Consider the following 23,405-nt stretch of genomic DNA (forward strand, 5'->3'; position numbering starts at 1 on the left):
TGCAGAGAGGACCCAAAGAATGAAATGAGGGTGGCTGGGATCAGCAGTTTCCAGGAGCTCCAGAAGGTTTGGGGGGAAGACTGTGCTTCTCCTGGGGAGGCCAGATAGCAAGGAGAAGATGTGGGCTTTCATAAGCTGTTTTGGATGAGCTCAGGGTTTGGGGGTGGGCAGGTAAGGACCCCCCAACCCCCCTTAAAACTGACAAGGTGCACTTTAGCCTGTTTACATAAATGGCTTCCTCCTAAGATTTTCTTGGGGAAAAAAGTTCCTGTTCTGTATTTTTTTTTTTAATTTCTGAAATGGATTGGTTTATCTTAAGCTGATTCGAGGATGGAGTGGAGTGGGCAGAGAGGACTTCTGAGAACCTTTAATTTAACAGTTCATCCTCAAATCCTAGGGCGTCCCTGGTGGCTCAGAGGTAAAAAATCTGCCTACCAACACAGGAGATGTGGGCTCGATGCCCTGAGTCAGGAAGATCCACCGAAGGAGGGAATGGCAACCCACTCCAGTATTCGTGCCTGGAGAATCCCCAGACGAGACCAAGGAGCCTGGCAGACTACAATCCATGGGGTCACAAAGAGTCAGACACAATTGAGCAACAGAGCACCCCAACTCCTACTTCATCCAAAGGTATTATGTCCTGTCTCCATCAGCCACTCCTTGGAGGCCTCCAGCTGAAAGTCTTCTCTGGCCAGTTTTCCTGTGGCAAGCCCACATCCTGGTCCCTACCTCCCGTTAACTCTCTTAAGTTTTACTATTTCTACCTACCTCTCCAGGTTTTATCCCCCTGATGTCTTATTTGTAGCTAATTCTCAGTCTAAAATGTGGTCTCACAATCTTATTTTTGCTCCTCATTTCTTCATAGAAGTTCAAATGTTTTCTTTAGTACAGACCCCAACGATGCAGCAGATTTTTATACTCAGGAAAAAAACAAACAAACGAAAAACGAAGGGAATATGCCAAGATATCCATAGTACTTATGAGGGAGGAAGATATTGATGATTCAATTTGCTGTGGATTTTTTAGCCTCAATTTACACTTCTCTGTAGTTTTTATTCTCCACGTCATCTACAATGAACCTTAACGAGAGGAAAAAGATAGGTTACGCTTTGACAGGAAGTCCATAGACTATATGCCACGTCATAAATGTTTGTGGGCAGGACAGGCAGTCCCCAGGTTGCCATAGCAACCAATGCACCTTTCTGGTCTTACCCCATCCCTTTCAAAAGTGAATTATCTACCTCACCCCTGAAGGTATTTGAGATCATGATCATCTCTATAAGGATGTTTGTCTTTTAACAAGAAAGCTCAGAAACCTTTAAGACTCAAAACCTGGATTTCTCATGGGGAATTTCTATGCCAGGACAGGCTGATAGAGAAGTAAGTGCCTGATGAGCCAGATTATTATACCTGCAAGCAGCCCAGCACTCTGCTACTGTTATTTGGCAAAACCAGAGATTTCCACGGATGCTCTTTGTTCACCATGTCTGAGAATTTTATCACCCCTTTAGGGAGAAGTGATGACTCGAAGCGGAGGAAAGGTGGGAACCTGCAGTAGAAGAATGAGCTGCACGCTTTCACAGCCACAGCTCTAGGAATAAGACACACGAATCAGTGCAGAACTCCAAACCCACCTTAACCATCATCGTATGCTCCTCACTGCCTCAGTGGGCAGACCCTTCAGCTTTCTTTATGGATTCCATGCACAAGGCCATGACCTCCACTGCTTTCTAACTTTGTGACCTTGAGCATGTTACTTGACAGCTCTCATCACTAAGACTTAAAAAAAAAAAAAGAAACAAACAAACCTAATAACAATCTCCTCCTTGAGAATTGTTGAGAAAATTAAATGAGGTAATATATATAAAGTTGATAGCTCAATGCCTGGAATGTAATAAGCACTCAGTGGGCTAAATTGCTTCAGTCGTGTCCGATTCTTTGCAACCCTGTGGACTGTAGCCTGCAAGGTTCCTCTGTCCATGGGATTCTCCAGGCAAGAATACTGGAGTGGGTTGCCATGCCTTCTTCCAGAGGATCTTCCTGACCCAGGGATCCAACCCAGGTCTCCTGCATTGCAGATGGGTTCTTTACCATCTGAGCCCACCAGGGAAGCCCATAATCATAATAAGCATTATCTATTTAAAATTCCAATACTTTGCTCCACCTGAGGTGAAGAGCCGACTCATTGGAAAAGACCCCAATGCTGGGAAAGAGTGAAGGCAGGAGGAGAAGGGGACGATAGAGGATGAGATGGTTGGATGGCATCACCAACTCAAAAGACATGAGTTTGAGCAAGCTCCAGGAGATGGTGAAGGGCAGGGAAGCCTGGCGTGCTGCAGTCTGTGGGGTCACAAAGAGTTGGACACAACTGAGCAACTGAACTACAACAACAATTTATTATTTCAACTGGCCCTCTGTAATTTTGGACAGCAAACTGTCAAATGCGCAGGACATGAACACATTCCTTTGGATGGCCTCATGCAAGAACAGGAGCACGAGGGTCACATAGCTGCTGATCTGCATTTTGACTGTACCAGCTGCATAACCTTGGGTAAGTTGCTAAGCCACTCTGGACTACATTTCCATTATCTGCAAATATTAAAGCAAGATAAAAAGGAAACAATGACAGCATCAACCTTACACGTCCATTATAAAGAATGAATACACAGTGCAGCCCCTGGAACCACGTATGTGCTCAATAAAAGCTCAAGAGGATGTGCTCGAACAAAAACCCTTTCCGCATATGGATTCCATTCAAACTTCACATACATTTCACCAGTGAGAATAGGCCAAGCAAAAGTTTCAAAAGAAGTAAAATTGATAACCAGAGTCCTTCAATCCCCATGTAATGTAATTGACTTCTCACCCCAAATGACCATCCCTTTTACATAGCTGCCTTAGACACCCCAAAAGACATGCTGAGGATCACTTCCCAGTGTTATCCCAGGACCCCTTACAGACAATGTCCATAATGTAGACCTTAAGGAACTATAAGTAGTTCCCTCTCTGGAAAAATTTACCCCAGTTGGGTCCCATTACTAAAGCTTTTTTAGAGGCCTGGTTAGTGTTGTGAGATCTTCTTGACTGATAATGGTTAACTGTTTAATAACTCATCCTTGCTTTTGATATGCACATATATGAGTAAGAATATATATCAGGATTCCAGGCCCCCACCATTCTTGAGAACAGAAATCATGTTCAACCATACAGCATACTAGGACATCACGCTCGCAAGAAATTCCTAGGAAGATTAAATAGATTTATTAAACAGCTTGATTTCCTTTTGTTTCAGGAACTTCATGGAAATTCATTCATATGAACTATTGGCAATTCAGCTAGCCCTTTTCAGGAAAGTGGTCCTCTTCTCAGAAGAGAAGACCACTCGCTGGGCTCATCAAACAAACCTTCCTCCCCAAGGTTTGCTTCCAAACCCTCTCGTCCCTGGATCCCCCAGACCAGAGCAATTACATCACAAACACTGCCTGATCTTCATCAAGACCCCATATGGAAAGATCTAGTTGGAGCCACAGAACTCACACTGTGTAATATCTCACCCTAGATCTCCCCCTTTAGAGATATTACTACAACCCAAGATAATGGTGACCTTAACTACAGCCAACAGATGCTTTTAGCGGTCTTTTCATGGAGTCCATTTAGAAGATGTTTCTGGACAAAGCAGGCTTTTACCAAGCCTTCTAAGTCCTGTACATGAACAAAAGCTGCCTCTTTGCCACTTTAACACCAGTTAAAATTACTGAGTATTTATTTACTGACTGTTTCCTCTGTGCTCAGCATTGGGCTAATCAGCCTACATGATCATCTCATTTGTCTCATGGAAATGCTTGAAGATAAGCATTATTTGCCTCCTCTTACAAATGAAGACACAGAGGCTGAGAGAAGTTAAATAACTTATTTAAGTCCTGAGAGCTTGTAAATGGCATATGGAGAATTCAAATGGAATCCCCCATCTGCCTCCAAAGCTGACAACCCACATTGTTATCCCCAAAGCTCTGATGCTGGTTTGCAGAGATTACACTGCTTTGCATTCAGATAAAGACCCTTCATGGTTACCAGGAGAAGCAGCTTCCTGCAGAAGGTTTCTGAAAGGCCAAAGGAGATAAAGTCAGCAGAACACCCGAGGTGCTTGAGGGGTGTGGCTACCTGCCAAATCTAACCTGGCTCAGCCCCTCCACCCAATCACCCTCCAGCATCTTCTCTGCTACCTCCCAGGCCCCTAAATTGTGATGAGAGCTGATTTTTTTTTTTTCAAACTGGAGTATAATTGCTTTGGGCTTCCCAGGTGGCGCAAGTGGTAAGAACCTGCCTGCCAATGCAGAAGACATTAGAGATGGGGGTTCCATCCCTGGGTTGGGAAGATCCCCTGGAGGAGGGAGGGCATGGCAACTCACTCTAGTATTCTTGCCTGGAAATCCCATGGACAAAGAAGCTTGTCAGGCTACAGTTCATAGGGTCACAAAGAATCAGACACGACTGCAGCAACTTAGCGCACACACACACACACAATTGCTTTACAATGTTGTGTTAGTTTATGCTGTACAACAATGTGAATCAGCTACAGGTATGTATATATCCCCTCGCTCTTGAACCTCCCTCCTACACCTCCATCCCACCCCCTAAGGTCATCACAGAGCATCGAGCTGAGCTCCCTGTGCTATACAGCAGCTTCCCACTAGCCATCTGTTTTAAACACGGGAATATACAGATGTCAGCGCTGCTCTCTCAGTTCATCCCACTCTCCCCGCCAACTCCCCGTGCCCCCGTGCCCACATGCCTGTTCTCTGTGTCTGCATCTTTATTCCTGCCCTGGAAAAAGGCCCATCAGTACCATTTTTCTAGATTCCCTATGTGTGTGTTAATACATGATGTTTGTTTCTCTCTCTCTGACATACTTCAGAGAGCTGATTTTTTATAGGAAACTCAAGGTTTGTGCATTCAATGTGCTAAGTCGCTTCAGTCATGTCCGTCTCCATGTGACCCTACGGACTGTAGCCCCCCAGGCTCCTCTGTCCATGGGATTCTCCAGGCAAGAATTCTGCAGCATGTTGTCCTTGCCTTCCTCCAGGGGATCTTCCTGACCAAGGTATGGAACTTGGGTCTCCAGCATTGCAGGCAGATTCTTTAGCATATGAGCCACCAGGGAAGCCCAAGAAGGTTTAAGGAGCCAAACAAACAGCCGATGGTTCTTGGGGTCACTGCAGGGGATGTTCAAGAGCTGTCCTGACACCTAGCAGTGATGCCCTGAGGCCAACCCCTATGTCAGGCCCAAGAGGTGAGTGTAGGGCTTCTGAGGAAAGGAGGGGTCAGCTTTCAGCCTCCGCTGGCAGCTGTATAGATGCTCCCCACAAAGGAGAAGCTATGATATATGTATTGAAACACAACTAATCTTAATGCCAGAAGTAATGGAAATTATACTCCATTATCTTTAGCTCAAATAAGAATAATGATATTGAATTAGCTTGCAGGTATTTTCTTTTTATCTTTGTAAAATAGATACATTTCAGTAAACCTGGCTATAAATTTGGATTTTAAGCAAATCTTGTTTTCCCATTGACTGCCTTTTGAAAATTAAAGATGCTTTTCCTAAGCTTCAGTGAGAGTGGCTGAAAAGGGTAAGAAAACATCCTTCATAGTATTGTTTTAAATCTAGACTCACTCACTGTTGGTTAGGTTGTTTTGTTTGTTTTTATCACCAACTCCTTCTAATGCCTTTCCATAGATACATTCCCAAGCTGGAGAACTTTTTCCACTCTTGAGAAAGCCTCAGAAGTGATATCTGCCTCTTCCTGCACACACCCAGTGCTTCCTCTGGCCCATCAAGCGTGCCACGTCCCAGTGTCAGGATGCACTGCCTCGGAGGAAGGGACGACTAGTAAGGACATACTCCAGACCCGAAACTGCCCCACCACTTCCCTGAACTCCATATGATGAAGCCATCTCATCTTGTACTTTATCAATTCTCAGACATTTTTTTTTCACATTTTAAGCTGTTCCAAATTTAAGGTGCTTCTAACTAACGATGGTATTTCAATGGCAACTGGCAGCATTCTCTTTCTCTCAGTGGCATGTACACATGGTGCTTCTTATAATCAATGACATCTTCGATTTGAGGAAGCAGGATTAATTCTTCAGTATCTAGTTTGAAAGTTTTCTAAAAGGAGCTGGTTCCCAGCAAGCGGTGATCACATGAGGGCTTTGCTCAGCAAATGCAAATAAGCGGAGACAACTTGTCCCGAAAGCCAGACCTTGCTGTGACGAGGCAGGCAGTAAATCATCAGCTAGAACCATACTCCTACCCCCTAAACCCCAGACATCACTCCTCATTCATTCAACAAACACTGCTAACAACTGCTGTGTGCCAGTATGTGCCAGACATCACCGTAGGCCTTGGTGATATCTCAGCAGGAAATGAGATGGACCAAGTCTCTGTTCTAAGGGGTTTCTATTCCCTTGGGGGAGATTCAAATGGGCAAGAGCTGTGCTGTGCTTACTCACTCAGTCGTGTCCGACTCTTTGTGACCCCATGGACTGTAGCCCGCCAGGTTCCTCTGTCCATGGGTTCTCCCGCCAAGGATACTGGAGTGGGTTGCCATGCCCTCCTCCAGGGGATCTTCCCAACCCAGGTATTAAACCCAGGTCTCCCACATTGCAGGTGGATTCTTTACTGTCTGAGCCACCAGGGAAACCCAAGAATACTAGAGTGGGTAAGCCTATCCTTTCTCCAGCGGATCTTCCTCACCCAGGAATCAAGTCAGGGTCTCCTGCATTGCATACAGATTCTTTACCAGCTGAGTTACCAGGGAAGCCCTCAAATAGGCATACACAGACACAGATTAGGTAAATTCAGATAATGACAGTGAAAATTAAATAATGAGGAAATTCCCTGGATGGTCCAGTTGCTAAGACTTCCCACTCCTAATGCAGGAGGTCTGGGTTCGGTCCCTGGTCAGGGAACTAGATCCCATAAGCTGCAATTAAGAGTTCACATGCCCCAAAGAATATTGAGGATCCTGCATGCTGCAACTAAGACCCAGCATAGTCAAAAAAATTAAAATTAAAAAAATAATAATAAAATAATGATTCTAGAGGGACTGGGTAGGGTAGCTATTATAGATCAGTGGTCGGGGCAGCCCTTTGAGGGGGACATTAGCACTGAGACCAGAATGTAGGAAGGAGTCAGGATGCAGACATCCAAGAACAGAAAATTCTAGCAATCTTGAGATCATAGCAAGTGGCTAAGCCCAAATTTGGTGAGTGCAAATAACAAAAAGCCTAGAAGCTAAAGGCAGGTGAACAGAGTGAGGGGAGGGCAATAGGAGATGACTGAAAAGAAGGGCGGGTGTCAGAGGGCGGGGCCCCCACCTCTTGACATTCCTCACAGGGGGTTGTGCAAGTTCAGGTCAGGGGAGGGATGGATATGTCAGGTAGATTTTCTCACTCTCCTTTCTATTATTTATTTTTGACATCTCTGCAAGAAAGCCCTTAGGAGTGAACATCTTTGTCCAGACCTAAAATTTCCCAGGAGTTTTCCTATCCATCCAGAGTTTTCTTCTGAATTTGGATTCTTATTACCTGCTAAGTCCTAAGACAAACCACTATCTCTTCTGGGTCGTTGTTAGTAACCTTCCTCCTAGTTTCATTTTGCCATTTCCATGTTCAGCTCATCAGAAGCTGACACTTAAAGAAGAAAGCCAGAATTATACCTGGAAGGAGAAACACAGAGCACTCGCCTTTCTCCGTCAATGGATGCAGGAGACACCTGTCTGCCGTGGCCTTGCCAGTGTCCAATCAGAGTGAAAACAAGCACTGTGGGCTGCAAGAAAAGAAATCTGCACGGCGGCGCAAAGGTCACATGCAAATTGGTTCACGCAGCATCATGCCTCCATGCCTCCACATGCGCAGAAGACAACAGCTAGGAGCTGAGTCTCCCTGCTCCTGGCGTGCCACCCTTTGGCCTGATGACACCCAATAGCACAGTGCTGTAAAATCCCACAGCATGCCTGAGCCTCCTGTGTCCTCGTTTAAACTCTACCCTATCGCCTGTAAATTACAGATGTGAGAATTGGGCCATATGGAAGACTGAGCATGGAAGAATTGATGCTTTTGAACTGTGGTGCTGGAGAAGACTCTTGAGAGTCCCTTGGACTGCAAGCAGATCACATCAGTCCATCCTAAAAGAAATCAACCCTGAATGTTCATTGGAAGGACTGATGCTGAAGTTGAAGCTGCAGTACTCTGGCCACCTGATGCAAACAGCTGACTCATTTGAAAACCCCCTGATGCTGGGAAATATTGAGGGCAGGAGGAGAAGGGGACGACATAGGATGAGATGGTTGGATGGCATCACTGACTCGATGGACATGAGTTTAAGCAAACTCCAGGAGATGGTGAAGGACAGAGGAGCCTGGCGTGCTACAGTCCCTGGGGTCACAAAGAGTCCAACACAACTGTGACTGAACAACTATCATCTGTCACCTGTAATCCTTCCAGTCCCCTCTCCTACCACCTGGAAGGTGCCAGCAGCAGCCTTCTCCTTGGCCCCATGCTTCCTTCTCCCTGCCACTGCTCAACACATCTTACTAAAATGCAAACTCAGATGCTCTCATCCTCTGCCAGAACAATGTAACAGCTCAGGGAAATCCGGAAGGTCTGTGAATGCCAACAGGGTCCTGATGTTCTGTGGGTCTCCTTGAATGGATAGGAGAGGTTGCCAGGCTGTGCACCCCTGGAACTCAGGGGTGTGTGTTAGTCCCTCAGTCGTGCCCAACTCTTTGCGACCCCATGGACTGGAGCCCACCTGGATACTCTGTCCATGGGATTCTCCAGGCAAGAATACCAGAGTGGGTTACCATTCCCTTCTGCAGGGGATCTCCCCAACCCAGAGATCAAACCCAGGTCTCCCACATTGCAGGCAGATTCTTTACTGTTTGAGCTACCTGAGAAGCCCCAGAATTAAGGGGAGGGGCTGAGAAGGAGGCTGAGTGGGGCCTCTGACCCCCACTTCCACCATGGCAGCTCTGCTGTCAGCTGTTTACATGCAACAGTCTGCCAAGGTATTTAAAACAGTTTTATTTCATTTTTTTTAAAGATCTGTTCTTTGATGTGGACCATCTTTAAAGTCTTTGTTGAATTTGTGATGAGGTTACTTTGACTTTATGTTTTCTGGGGTTTTTATTGTTTTTGTTTTTTTGTTTTTTTGGTTTTTTTTTGGCACTGACACATGTGGGATCTTAGCTCGCTGACTGGGGATCAAACCCTCACCCCCTGCACTGAAGGGCAAAGTCTTAACCACTGGACCACCAGGGAAGTCCCTAAAACAGTTTTATTTCTTTAAAAGACTTGACCTCCTCTGGGAGTGAAACAGAGGGATGGATTTCAGTCCCAGTGTACCGAGGGCACATCACACAATCTTAGGCAAATCAGCAATCCTCTTTCAACCTCAATGCTTTGTCTATAGAACAGTTTTCCAGCCTCCACTATTGATATTTGGGTGTGGAGAAGACCATAATGCTGGGAAAGATTGAAGGCAGAAGGAGAAGAGGGAGACAGAGAATGAGGTGGTTGGATGGCATCAACAATTCAATGGACTTGAACTTGGGCAAATTCTGGGAGATAGTGAGACCTGGCATGCTGCAGTCCATGGGGTCCCAAACAGTTGGGCATGACTTGGCGACTGAACAACAACATTATGTCTTGGGGTAGGGTGGGGGAGAGCTGCCCTGTGCGTTGCAGGATGTTTAGAAGCATCCCAATCTCTACTCACGTGATGCCAGGAACACCCCCACTCCCTGCAGATGCAACAACTAAAAATGTCTCCAGACCTTATTATTAATAAATGTTCCCTTGGGACAAATCACTCACTTTGAGAGCTGCTGCTCTAGAAGACTTAAATATTTACCTGTCTTGCAGGACTACAGTAAGCATTAAATGAGATAATATATGAAAAAGTGCTTGGCAAACTGCTCTTATTAGACGTCTGTAGGAAGCAGCTGACTTACAACCTGACAAATGCAAATAATTGTACACTCAGTCCTGAATGTGATGAGAAAGATACCGTGCACGTTCAGAGCCCTGAGATGTTTATCTTTTTGTCTATCTCTTTAAATCTTTGTGATACTTTATCTCTGTCAATCCATAGCCAGTCATTCATTATGTCAGGGTGACACGAATTCTAAAATCCAGAATATTTAGAGCTCAGCAATCCTGGATGTCAACCCCTGCTTCCCCAGAATGAAAATAAAGTATGTTTAAGGGCATGTGGATCAACTCAGAAGGCCTGTTCTTCTGTGTTCATCTATTTACTTACTTCTTTTATTGGAAAAATCAAAAAGCTTACAGAAGGAAGACAGACAGTAAAAACAACTCTGTATCATTCAGCACTGAGGCAGATGCTGGGAGACGGGATGACATTTCAACAGGAGTTATGCTCATGTGTGACCCATTTCTGAAACTCAGTATTCCTCAAGTGGTACTGATAATAAAATGAGAGTTGATCTTTATAGAGACAGACTAAGATCTAGCACTATGCTCCCGCGATGAGCACATCAACTTGCTTGTTGTTGTTATTTTTTAGTCGCTAAGTCGTGTTTGATTCTTTGCAACCCTGTGGGCTGTAGCCTTCCAGGTTCCTGTGTCCATGGGATGCTCTAGACAAGAATATTGGAGTGGGTTGCCATGCCTTCCTCCAGGGCAGCTTCCCAATCCAGGGATTAAACCAGAGTTTCCTGCATTGCCGGCAGATTCTTTACCACTGAGCCACCAGGGAAGCCCACCACTTTGTTTAAATCTTACTAATTATCCTTGGAGGGTATCATCTTCCCTGCTTTACCAGTGGGGAAATTGTAGCACAGAATCTTGACGGAACCCACCCAGCGTGGCCACGATTTGAGTTCAGTCTGTTGAGAGCCAGCATTGATACCATCGTACAAACACTCTTCTCCATCGTGTTTCATCCTTCTAGCAAGTAAGAGGTTTGAGCTTTCAGCAAACACAGGCTACCTTCACACATGACCCTGAGCCTCCCTGAATACATTTGCAGTGTTGTCAAAGCAACATCACGGCTCAAATCTACAGTCAGATAATCAGGCAGAGGGAAAGCACTAGAGGGAAAAGCAGGTCTTTAATGCTGGAGAAAAGGATCATCTGAAAACACAGCCAGCCTCCTTCTCGGGTGTGAGAGCCAGAATGGTTGCAGTCTTATTAAAACAATATATTCTGCAGACAACAGTTTTATGTCAAGCAGAGAAAATACACGACCACAGTCCACAGTTCTGTTATACCCCGTGTGGGTACCTGGAACACCCTGGCCACCTCGGGAAGGTGGTTTACCATCCTGCCCATACTAACAGGGCTTCCCAGGTGAGGCTAGAAGTAAAGAGTCCTCCTGCCAATGCAGGAGATGCAAGAGATGCAGGTTCAATCCCTAGATCAGGAAGATCCCCTTTAAGAGGGCATGGAAACCCACTCTAGAACTCCAATGCACAGAGGAGCCTGGCAGGCGACAGTCCATGGGGCCACGATAGTCGGACACGATTGAAGCGACTTAGCACACACCATACTAACAGTCTAAATTCCAATGAAAGCTGACCCTCCTCACTTAATTAGGTTAAGTTTAATTGCTTCATTAGTCCTCTTAGTCCCAAGAGCCTCAAAAGTTACTTGACTAGGGCTAAGGATGAAGATAACAATTTTGCATCTCTCGGCCAAACTGGAGGAGCTCTTCCTTAGGACCAGCACACAGTAAAAACGAGCGTAGTTTTCCAACCCTCCTAAAGGATTCATCTGTCCAACTTTAAATTATAATCCCTGACAATATACTGAGTTCTGAAAGTGCCTCATGAGAATATTTACTTCGGAGGTTCACAAGCTTCATTCCTTCAAACCCTAAGGAACATCCATGGAAGCTTCTCAGTGTCAGTCAAACGGGCCAGAGAAAGGAGAGGGGACAAGGGCGAGGTCAGGCTGTGATTCACTGGGCTCTCCCACCTCTGCTCCTGTTTCATCTGCTTTAGATGTGTCTTCTCCTCAGAAGAGGGCTTCCCAGGTGGTGCAATGGTGAAGAATCCGTCTGCCAATGCAGGAGATGCAGGAGACGTGAGTTTGATCCCTGGGTTGGGAAGTTCCCCTGGAGACGGGCATGGCTACCCACTCCAGTATTCTTGCCTAGAGCATCCCACGGACAGAGGAGCCTGGCGGGCTGCAGTCCACAGGGTCGCAGGGAGCCAGACGCGACTGAGCACACAGCAGGCATGCTCCTCAAAAGACTTCCTTTAAAAAAAAATTGTTTCTTCTACTAAAGCACTCTCAAACCACTCAATCTGTATAACCCTCCCTTTTCCAGAAAATGAAACTGAGTCACATAAAATGACAAAGAACTGATTAAAGGTCATCTGCCCATCAGCCATCAGGTTTCCTTGGCTCCAAGTGGGAAGCGGGAATCATCCTTGAAATAGGAAGATTTTCTGCTTTGAAGGAAGGCACAACTAAGTTCAAATCTTAGTTCTCCACTCACTACTTATGGGATCTTGGGGGAAAGCATTAACCTCTCCTAAGGACAACTTCCTCATATGTAAACTGGAAATATAAAATATGCGACAAGGGCCAGTGCTCTGTAATTAATAGTTACGATCATTATTCATTGAAGGTATTCTAACAATAATTCCCTTCCCACTGCCCACCTTCCTGCCCCCTTCCTCGAAGGCTGGCAGTGAACAGCTCATGAAACATATTATCAAATGGGATGTGGGATGCCTGTGAACCGCGGGAAGGCAGGTGGACATCTTCCTTAAGCGAGTAAGATACAGGAAAATACAGGTTATCACGGGGGTTCAAGGGAGATGGGGGAAGTAAGTTGCAGAATTTGCTGCCCTTGACCAGAGGCATCCCTCAAAAGAGCTGCTCGAGATGCCAGATGCCCCCGCCCGCAGTACATCTTTCTCAGTCACGCTGACCTCACCTCGAGAGCAACAAATTCCCGCAGCTTTTCCAACCCCAGGTTCCGCTCACCCTGCCTTCTTTCTCCCAGCTCCCTTAAATGATGGCTGAGCAAATGCCTCCGAGACCATCTTCAGCTAATTTCCTTCAAGACATGCAAGCTGCTAACGCTGGGAAGCACAGATAGTGTGGAATAGCAAATATGGCCAAAATTAGATTAAAATAACCTCCTGATAAACAAATTACTCACTGAAAATAAATATTGGACTAGCGCGACCGAGATAACTAAAAGAACAGCACCACCACATGGCAGAAAGAGGAACTACAGGAGCTGCCTTTTGTGGCCAGCGCCGATCAGCTAGCTCCCCCAACTAGGGGAAAAAATTTTCCCCAAACTAGGGGTGGGGGGGGAAATTACTCAAAAAAAAAAAGAACCAAGGGGGAAAAATACCAAGTTGAATGCGGCATGACGTATTAGAGGTCTGGAAGCCCTCCCGGTCTTGTCCCCTTCTCCTCTCGCTCACTGCATCGTTCACCAGCCTCACAGCAGATTCTGGCCTCTAGGGCAGCCACGTGTGTGTGTTGGGCACCCCTCACTGGGTCCCCTTCAGATGCTTGTATGGGATGGACCAGGGACTTTCTCAACTAAATGCCAGACGCGACCACAAAAAAAACGAAGAAAAAATCCTAAGACTTAGAAAGCATTTAACTTCCTTTCAGCTTTTGATTTTATCTTCTTTGGGCTAAATAAACCTACCCTCTTTGGTATCTATCCTTGGTATGCACAGGGCTCAGGTTTCAGGGATCTACAGCAGATAAGCTCTGCAGTCCACAAGCTGTGTGCATTACTTAAGCTCTGCAGGCCTCAGTTTCTATACCTGTGAAGTGGGTATGAGGAGACCTCCTTGCTAGGCAACATGTATATACATAGTTAATGACACTCAAGCCAGTCAATGAATGGTAGATATCTGTGCTATCATGTCCATCCCACTCTGTGCTGGCTGTAGCTTGCTAGTCCAGGTTCACACAAAGTCCATCACAGCTGTGCATCCCAGTGTGACAAATGCAAAAATCTATCCATATTATCTGAAGTTCATTTCTGGATCATCACAAAATAACCCGGCTCGCTTCTGCAGTAGTTATGGTGGCAGAAAGCACATCCGGTCTGTAATGACACCACAGTGCGATTCTTTCCAGGGACAGGAATTGGGCTGGTCTCTTCATTAAGGTATATTGAAAGCAGGTATATGAGGCTTAAGTCAGGAAATAAGAATTCTTCCTCAGTTAACACTGCGTTACAGCAGCGGTCCCCACCCTTTTTGGCATCAGGGACTGGTTTCAGGGGTGGGGGATGGTTTCTGGATGATCCAAGTGCGCTACATTTATTGCGAATATTATTTCTAGTATTATTATGTCAGCTGCACCTCAGGTCATCAAGCGTTAGATCCCAGAGGTTGGGGACCCCTGTGCTAGAGTTTCTCTGGGCCCAGCTCAGTGAGAGGTGTGGGGGCTATAATAGGGACCCCAGCCCCCATGGAGGCATACCCTGCAGGAAAAACACATACATACATACACAGAAACACATACACACAGACTCATATGCAAAAATGCAGGAATCATTGATTGCAGATAGTTGGTTCTTACAAGTATGCATGCACATGTGGCTTCAGTCATGTCCGACTCTTTTCAACCCCATGGACTCTAGCCCACCAGGCTCCGCTGTCCATGGGATTGTCCAGACAACAATACTGGAATGGGTTGCCATGCCCTCCTCCAGGGGATCTTTGCAACCCAGGGATTGAACCCGAGTCTGTTGCATCTCCTGCATTGGCAGGTGGGTTCTTTACCACAGGCACCATCTGGGAAGCCCCCAAATGAGGAGGGGGGTGAATAAAACCAATAGTTTTTTGGGGGGATCTAGACAACAAATTGTATTATAATCATCCAATTCATTAAGAGACTGCATCTTAATTATTCCAACCACTAAAAAGAAATGGTAATTATGTGATGTGACAGACATGCAAATTATTGCTATAATGGCCACCGTAATATACAGTGGTAGCAAATCAACACTGTTACATGTATACAATGTTAAGTGTCACATATATTTCAATTTTAGAAAAGATTAATAGTATCCTAGGTTCTCAGGGAGCCCTATATTTTCATGAATGTGTCTCAGAGGCCACCTTAAGGCAAGAATCATTGGGAAATGGACAGAGAGCGCTCTCAGCTCTCTACTCAAAAACAAAAAAAAGATTGAACACCACTGCACTAAGCAACCCAGAAAGTCTTTTCCAGCTCTAATGGTCTGACTCCATGGCCCTCACCTGGAAACTAAAGGGAAAACACTCCCTAGGTAGAACCCATTGGAGAAGGAAATGGCAACCCGCTCCAGTGTTCTTGCCTGGAGAATCCCAGGGACGGGGGAGCCTGGTGGGCTGCCGTCTATGGGGTGGCTCAGAGTCGGACATGACTGAAGCGACTTAGCAGCAGCAGCAGCAGCAAGTAGAACCCAGGGGTACCTGGCTTGTCCAGAAGCCAGGAGGACAGATTCCAGCCCCCATGGTGACCCAGACTGTACATGTGAACCCCAAGAAGGCTATACTGCCCCACAGCTACTGGTGTGTGTCAGAAGTTCAAAGGAATTACCAAGCCTACCATCCTAAAACACTGATGCCCTACTGAGAACTAAGAGCTCCTAGAATTCCCACAAAAGCCTCAGTTGGGACATTTCTTACATGGCTAGTTCTCTGACATTTTGCCACAGAGCATCTCTCTGACCATCACGGCCTCTGGTCCCTGCACAGCTGCTTGACAGACCACAGGAGAAGACCGCTGAGAGCCTGAGAGGCACCAAAAGGCCCCTTCCCCTAGCAACAGGATGCACTGTCCCCTGGATCCCGCTGGACAGGCTTCTCTAGGGAGATCACAGAGAACCCCTCTTCCTGCCCGACTTGCCCCAACTCCCCTGCATTCGCCATCCCTCCACTAACTCACTTTGCCATTTCAAACACCCTCCATTGCCCCCACTTACGCAAACTCCCAGACTCCTCTAAATGAAAACTCTGAAGCTGGAGGGTGGTCTGAAGTAGACCCATCACCCTCTTATCAAGACATAGGGCCTGGGACCTCCCTGGTGGTCCAGTGGTTAAAACTCCACGCTTCTACTGCAGAGGGCATGGGTTCGATCCCCAGTCGGGGAACTAAGATCCTGCATGCTACATGGCCCATTAAGAAGTTTAAAATAAATAAATAAGATGTAAGGCCTGAGACAGAAAGTGCTTCAAGTGTTTCCTTGTTGTGGGCAGCAAGGTGACTGCCAAGACATCACATGAAGATTCACCACTGGAGCTGGTACAGATCAGAAAGAATCCCACAGCGCATGCTCATTCCAAGCATCCCTGCCAGGGCCTGCACTTCTCTGAACTCCATTTATACCTAATGCTCATGGAAGGATGTCAGGGTACATGCTACCTGGAAGCTTCCCTGGTGACTCAGTGGTAAAGAATCTGCCTGCCAATCCAGGAGACTCGGGTTCGATCCCTGGGTTGGGAAGATCCCCTGGAGAAGGAAACAGCAGCCCACTCCAATATTCCTTCCTGGAAAATCCCACGGACAGAGGAACCTGGCAGGCTACTGTCCATGGGGTCACAAAAGAATCAGACATGACTGAGCACACACACACACACACACACACACACGGACACAGAGAACAGAGCAGTTGCCAAAGAGGAGGGAAGATGGGAGAGTCTGGGCTTAGGAGAAGCAAACTATGTTGGATGAACAACAAGGTCCTCCTGTTTAGCACAGGGAACTATATTCAATATTCTGAGATAAACCATAATGGAAAATAATATAAAAAAGAATACACATAAGTGAGACACCTTGCTGTACAGCAGAAAGTAACACAACATTGCAAGCCAACTATACTTCAATAAATTAATAAAAATTTTAAAAGGGATAGGGCAAAGGACCATGCATTGTTTTGATTTACTGGAGGAAAATAATTGCCTGCCATAGAAGCCTTATTTCTTAATTAAACCTTTATTAAGTTTTGTGGATAAAAAGCTAAATGTTTTTGTGTAGGATAAAGCATAAAAGGGTAAAACTTTCACTACAGGAAGATTTAGCATTTGCACATGTGTGGGTAGAAGGAGGGAAGCTGATAGAATAAAGGATTAGACTCTGGATTAGATGATTCCATGTACACACAAAAAGGACCCTTGAATGAGCAATGACCTTAATTATTAGGATTCTAAATTTCAGAAGGTATTGGGGAAAACACCTAGAACTTCCAAGTTTATTTTGCCTGCTGTTGCTTAGAAAGGGAAAGAGATGAGAGCTGTCTTTTGGTTCGTTTCTCTCTGCCTACCATCTACCTGCTCTTCTTTGGCTTCTCATGCAGAAGCTACTTGATGGAAAAAAGAGCCGAAATAAAATAACGAAACTGTCCTAATGCAAACTGGTGTTCTCTGCCTTTCTTTGTTACACTGGGTGGCTCCAAGGCTCCCAGATCCCCCAGCCCTACTCTGTTATTGGTGGGGGTTACCTCCCATCACCTACTACTGATAAAACTTTTTGACCTCAGATTCCCAAGCCCACCTGTGTTCACTGTCCGCAATGTAGTAGATATGTCCTTCGGGCTCTATTTTGACTGGGCAATATTCTCCTTTTGTGACACAATTATGTTGTTATTGTTGTTCAGTCGCTAAGTCCTGTCTGACTCTTTGCGACCCCCATGGTCACAAAGGAGGATTCTTTACCACTGAGCCACTAGGGAAGCCCCATGATGAAATTATAGAGATATACTAAGAAGGACAACTTTTATACTGATAGGTATAAGTAGAAAGGCCAGAATAACCACCAGCTAAAAAGAGTGTGCTTTCAAGAGATAAATGTTCATGGAAATATTCTAGATATCAGTGTCACACAGTGAGGATTTGAATTTTAGACAGAAATTAGCTTCCTGCATTTAGGTTCAGTGGAAACAATCTCATATGGGATCCAAAGTGACATTCCATGTCAAATCTTAACTATGCAAGAAGGCATTTGAAGACAACTGCAGAATTCCATGACAACCGTCTCCCCTGCAGTACCCCAGCCAGCCTAAATGCAGCAGCAGCACACACACTCAGACCTCACATGCCACACCATACCACTTAGGCTGGCAGGACAAAGATGGCAACTGCTCCTGCCCAAATCCATGAAAGACCTTGCCATTGAAACTCAGCCCTCTTGAACCTTCCTACGTTGGTGGTGGGAATGTAAAGTGGCAGCTACAGTGGAAAGCAGTATGGAGGCTTCTCAGAAACTAAAAATAGAACTACCATATGACCTACCAATTCAACCCCTGGGGGTATATCTGAAAAAAAACAAACAAAACGAATTCCAAAAGATACATACATCGCAATGTCCATAGCAGCATCACTTACAAGTGATCGCTAAGGTATGGAAGAAACCTACGTCTCTATCAACAGATAAATGGGTAAAGATGAGTACTGTATACACATATTATGGAACACTATGCAGTCATTAAAAAGGAATGGAATTTTGCTATTTGCCACATCATCTATAGACGGGACTTCCCTGGTGGCTCAGATGGTAAAAGCATCTGCCTACAATGCAGGAGACCTGGGTTTGATCCCTGGGTTGGGAAGATCCCCTGAAGAAGGAAATAGCAGCCCACTCAAGTATTGTTGCCTGGAAAATCCCATGGACAGAGGAGCCTGGCAGGCTGCAGTCCATGGGGTCACAAAGGGTCGGACACGACTGAGCAACTTCACTTTCACGGGGGCACTATGCTAAGTGAATAAGTCAGAGAAAGACAAATGCTATATGATATCACTTATAGGAGAATCAAATACAGCAGACCAGTGACTATAACAACAAAGACGCAGATTCACAGAGAGAACAAACCAGCGCTTAAGAGTGGGGAGAGGGAAGTGGATAGGCGCAACATAGGGGCACAGGAGGAAGAGGCAAAAGCTATTAGGTATAAATTAAGCTACAAGGACATATTGTACAACACAGGCAATATAGCCAATATTTTATAATAATTATAAATTGACTATAACCTCTAAAAAGTGTGAATCAGTATATTGTACACCTACAATCTGTATAATATTGTACATCAACTATACTTCAATTTTAAAAAAAAGATAAAAACACAGTCCTCTTTCCTGCTGAGCTCAGCTGTGATCTCAGAATCCTTCTACCCACACATGGGAGTTGGCACTTGTAGAAGAACTTTCTGCCCTCCTTGTGCTAAGATTCTCTAAAGCTCGAGAACATGCTCCCTCCCAAGTAACTTCTGCATGTTCAACACGACTTTCTGCCATTCATATTCCTACCTCATTTGAGTCCACAGGAATGATGCCAGCACTGGGGAATTTAAGATCACTAATGGAAGGCCTTCCCTGGTAGTACAGAATCTACCTGCCATTGCAGAAAATGCAGAGTTCAATTCCCGGGTCAGGAAGATTCCCTGGAGAAGGGAATGGTAGCCCACTCCAGTATTCTTGCCTGGGAAATCCCATGGACAGAGGAGCCTGGCGGGCTACAGTCCATGGGCTCACAAAGAGTTGGACACGACTGTTGCAACTAAACCACCATGCAAGACAAAATAAGCACTTCTTTGAAATACCAATGAAGGTATTTAGGAGAGATCGTTTGAAATCCTGAACGAGCTCCGGCTCCTATATAGTCATATATACATCAGCAATTCTCAGAAGGAGGCAATTTTGACATGCTAGGGGATATCACCATTGTGTAAAGACAGTTTTGTTCATTACAACTGGGAGTGCTCCTGGCATCCGGTGAGTCGAGGCCAGGGATGCTGCCAAACATTCTGAAATACACAGGAGAAGCCTCAAGAACTCAGAATCATCCAGTTCAAAATGCCAAGAGTGTCAAGGCTGGAAAACCTGGTAAACAGTAAGGTTGATTAATGGCAGAAAGAACTTTAGAGAAGTTCTCATCCAACTGTGATAGGATGGACGTAAGATTCAGGCAAAATGTATGTGGACAGCTCCAAAGAATTAGCAAATAGCCCTATACAGCCTTCTAACGGGGCACAAAAAAACCAAACCTGTTTTATATGTAGAAGATGGCAGGCTATCACTTCCCTGATAGTCTATCTTTATAGTTAAACAGATATTAGAACTAAGATCATTGGTTCTATGCATTGGTTGTTGGATTCAGTAAAAGAGGGCAGTAGAGGATGGTATTGCCATTTTTATACATGTGAATATCAGAAATCATTCACTCATTTCAACATTTGGTACACAAATACTTGGAGCCTCCCAGGTAGCTCAGTGGTAAAGAATTCACCAGCCAATGGAGCAGATGCAGGTGACACGGGTTGTGAAGATCCATGGATCAGGAAGATCCCCTGGAGGAGAGCATGGCAACCCACTCCAGTGTTCTTGCCTGGAGAATCGCATGGACAGAGGATCCTGGTGGGTTACAGTCCTTGAGGTGGCAGAGTCCGACACGACCGAGCAACTGAGCGCACGCACGCACGCACACACACACACGTGCACACACACAAATATTTATTTTAGCCTTTATATTGTGCTGATACAAGTAAAACAACATTCAGCAAAGATGACCCTTGCCATAAAAAGCTTGCAATCAGCTGGAAGAGGTGGGCAAACAGCAAATTCAATGCAGTGCAATCAATGCTGAGTTGAGAGAGCCTATGTGTGCGTAGAGGAGGGACATCTATCTAGCCTGGTCTTGGTAGTTAGGGAAAATGTTTTCAGAGGGAATGATGGCTGAGCTGAGCTCTGGAGAGAGAGTAGACATTAGAAACTCTTAAAACTGAGCCCCTAGGACAGCCCACTCCATTTGCTAAGCTCGGCTAGTGTGTTGAATCTCCAAATCTGAATCAGTCAGTATTTGCACTGGATACAGTGGCAGATTTTATTTTCTTGGGCTTCAAAATCAACTGCAGACTGAGACTGCAGCCGTGAAATCAAGAGACACTTGCTCCTTGGAAGAAAAGCTATGACAAATCTAGACAGCATATTAGAAAGTAGAGACATCACTTTGCCAACAAAGGTCTGTATAGTCAAAGCTATGATTTTTCCAATAATCATGTACAGATGTGAGAGGTGGACCATAAAGAAGGCTGAGTGCTGAAAAACTGAGGCTTTCAAATTGTGCTGGAGAAGACTCTTGAGAGACCCTTGAACTGTAATAAGATAAAACCAGTCCATTCTCAAGGGAATCAGTCCTGAATTTCACTGGAAGGACTGATGCTGAAGTTGAAGTTGCAGTACTTTGGCCATCTGATGCGAAGAGTCGATTCACTGGAAAAGACCCTGATGCTGGGAGACATTGAGGGCAGGAGGAGAAGGGGGCGACAGAGGATGAGATGGTTGGATGACATCACTGACTCAATGGACATGAGTTTGAGCAAACTCCAGGAGATGGTGAAGGACAGAGAAGCCTGGCATGCTGCAGTCCCTGGGGTCACAAAGAGTCGGACACGACTGAGTGGCCGAACAACTATGTAATAACAAAAACAACAAAAAGCAAGTCAAAGAAACATATTCCAATATGGAGATAGAATTGGCTTCTTCTCTGCAATATCCCCATAGCCCGCAGGTAACACTTTCTCATCGCCTCCCGCCTGGAGGGCTGTCTAACCGCTCACTCTTCACTCCCTCACCTGCTCTAAGCACCTCCCCTCTCCCTTCAGGTCAGGCACCTGTGGATAGACCTGAACACTGTATCAAGTTCCAATAAACCAAATGAATCCAAGATTCAACTACTTTTTCAGTCTACAAAGGGAAGCATTATGTGATACGACTCTTTCTCTGCACTTGGAGCTGAGACAGATGTGTGGTGGCCAGGTGGGGGGGGTGATTTTTTTTATTTATTTATTTATAGGTTTTATTAAAACTCACCTATTACCCACAGGCCTCGGGCTTCCTACAGAGAAACAACTATCACAATTGAAGCAGCTGGTTTCCAAGGTGCCAAATTACAATGGATCAAGAGGCAAGGGGGAGGGGGGAATAAAAACATTAAGCTGAGACTTCTTCCCTCCCAAGAGCATGGTGCCTTCTACTATATCGCTCACATGAAACTGACTCCCAGTGTAATTAGACCAGGGCTACGAGGCAAAAAAAAAAAAGAAAAAAAAAAACTCAAATTATTCAGACCCCCAGAGCTATGCTTTTGCAATCACTCAAGTAACCGAGAAAGGAGCCAACTTTTTAATATAAACTTGTTATCAGTATCTATACTGGCCAAGCTATTACAACACCCCATCTGCCTAAGAATATAGTCACAAGCTGAGTTGTGAATCAAAGGGAAGAGTCAGGCTTCCCACTCGCTCTCATAAACTTTTCATACGTAGGACAATCCAACTGGAAACTTCAGTTTATTCCAACAGTTCTTAAGGGCTGCTGGTCCCAGTAGAAGGAGCTGGAGAGTTCCTCGGGTCTGCAGTAGACACCAGGCTCCCGTTAGAGTGGCTTGTGCCGGCAGTATTATGTACGGGCACATCCACATCCATCTCTCTTTGCAGCCCCGACCTTGGAACTGCCATTGTACCCTCCCTCTCGCCCCAAAGAGCCAGGAATGGCTCAATTGCCTTCCAGGTTGAAAATGAACCATGGAGACAGAAGAGCATCTTTCACTGAACTCAGAGGGGAAAGACAGCACCATGCTCCAGAAGAGGCACTTACTGGATTTCAGCAGTGCTGCCAGGACTTCAGCGGCTGCCCTGGGGAAAGAGAAACAAGAGTGGTCAGATCAGTGTTCCCTGGTCTTTTTTAAGCCCAGGGATCCCACAGCCGGCCTGCTCATTGCTGCCACCTAACTGCCCCATTAGTAACCAGGTAGCAGGCATTCCATGGATTCTGCTGCTGACCATTAAAGGGCCAGGAATGTAGAAATCGTGCTGAGTGAAGCGTCTGTCTTGCAAATGGGTATCAAGAGTCCCTTCTGCTGCTGGGAGTCTCTCCCCATCCCCGCTCCCACCAGCTTCCTCACACCCCGCTCCTTCCAGCCAGAGCTCTCACAGGCCCTTGATTTATACCTGGAAACCCCGGGGACTCTGTGGAACGAGTTGGGAGGGGTGAGCCTTGGAGGCTGGGTGAGTACAGCAATTCACCGCAAACTTCTTGAAATACTCAGGGCCCAGGAGACACACTCGAAAACACTCACACACTAGAAAATGAAGCTGGTTCCTTAGGGTAGAAAATGGCTATATTGCATTTTTCTTCCAAATTCATTGTTTTCTTCCATAAAGGAATTTGACAGCCTTTGTAACAGCGAGAGGAGGCACAGAGGATGAAAATGCCTTTGGCCCAAGGCTTAGTGACTTCCGTCTGCTCCCTGTGCCTGGGAAGGTCATACGAAGACCCACTCATATGGCAGAGGGAAACCATGGCACTGGGGACTCTGTGGTGTGATTCTGGGAGGGAGAGTGGGTTTGCTTT

The 23,405-nt window shown here is 45.7% G+C and overlaps 1 protein-coding gene across 1 annotated transcript in view; it reads right to left on the bottom strand.

Annotated features, from left to right (window-relative positions):
- AGBL1 (AGBL carboxypeptidase 1) overlaps nt 1-23,405 on the bottom strand; it is a 916,524-nt gene that overhangs the window by 762,384 nt on the left and 130,735 nt on the right. Inside the window, exon 6 of the mRNA XM_086364678.1 lies at nt 22,650-22,687. Within this exon, the coding sequence (XP_086220804.1) occupies nt 22,650-22,687 (38 nt within the window). The remainder of the gene's footprint in view (nt 1-22,649; nt 22,688-23,405) is intronic.

The sequence above is a fragment of the Bos grunniens genome, chromosome 21 (genome assembly GCF_055505025.1).
Source record: "Bos grunniens cultivar Pamir isolate PY7600 chromosome 21, Bosgru_T2T1.0, whole genome shotgun sequence".
Taxonomy (NCBI): domain Eukaryota; kingdom Metazoa; phylum Chordata; class Mammalia; order Artiodactyla; family Bovidae; genus Bos; species Bos grunniens.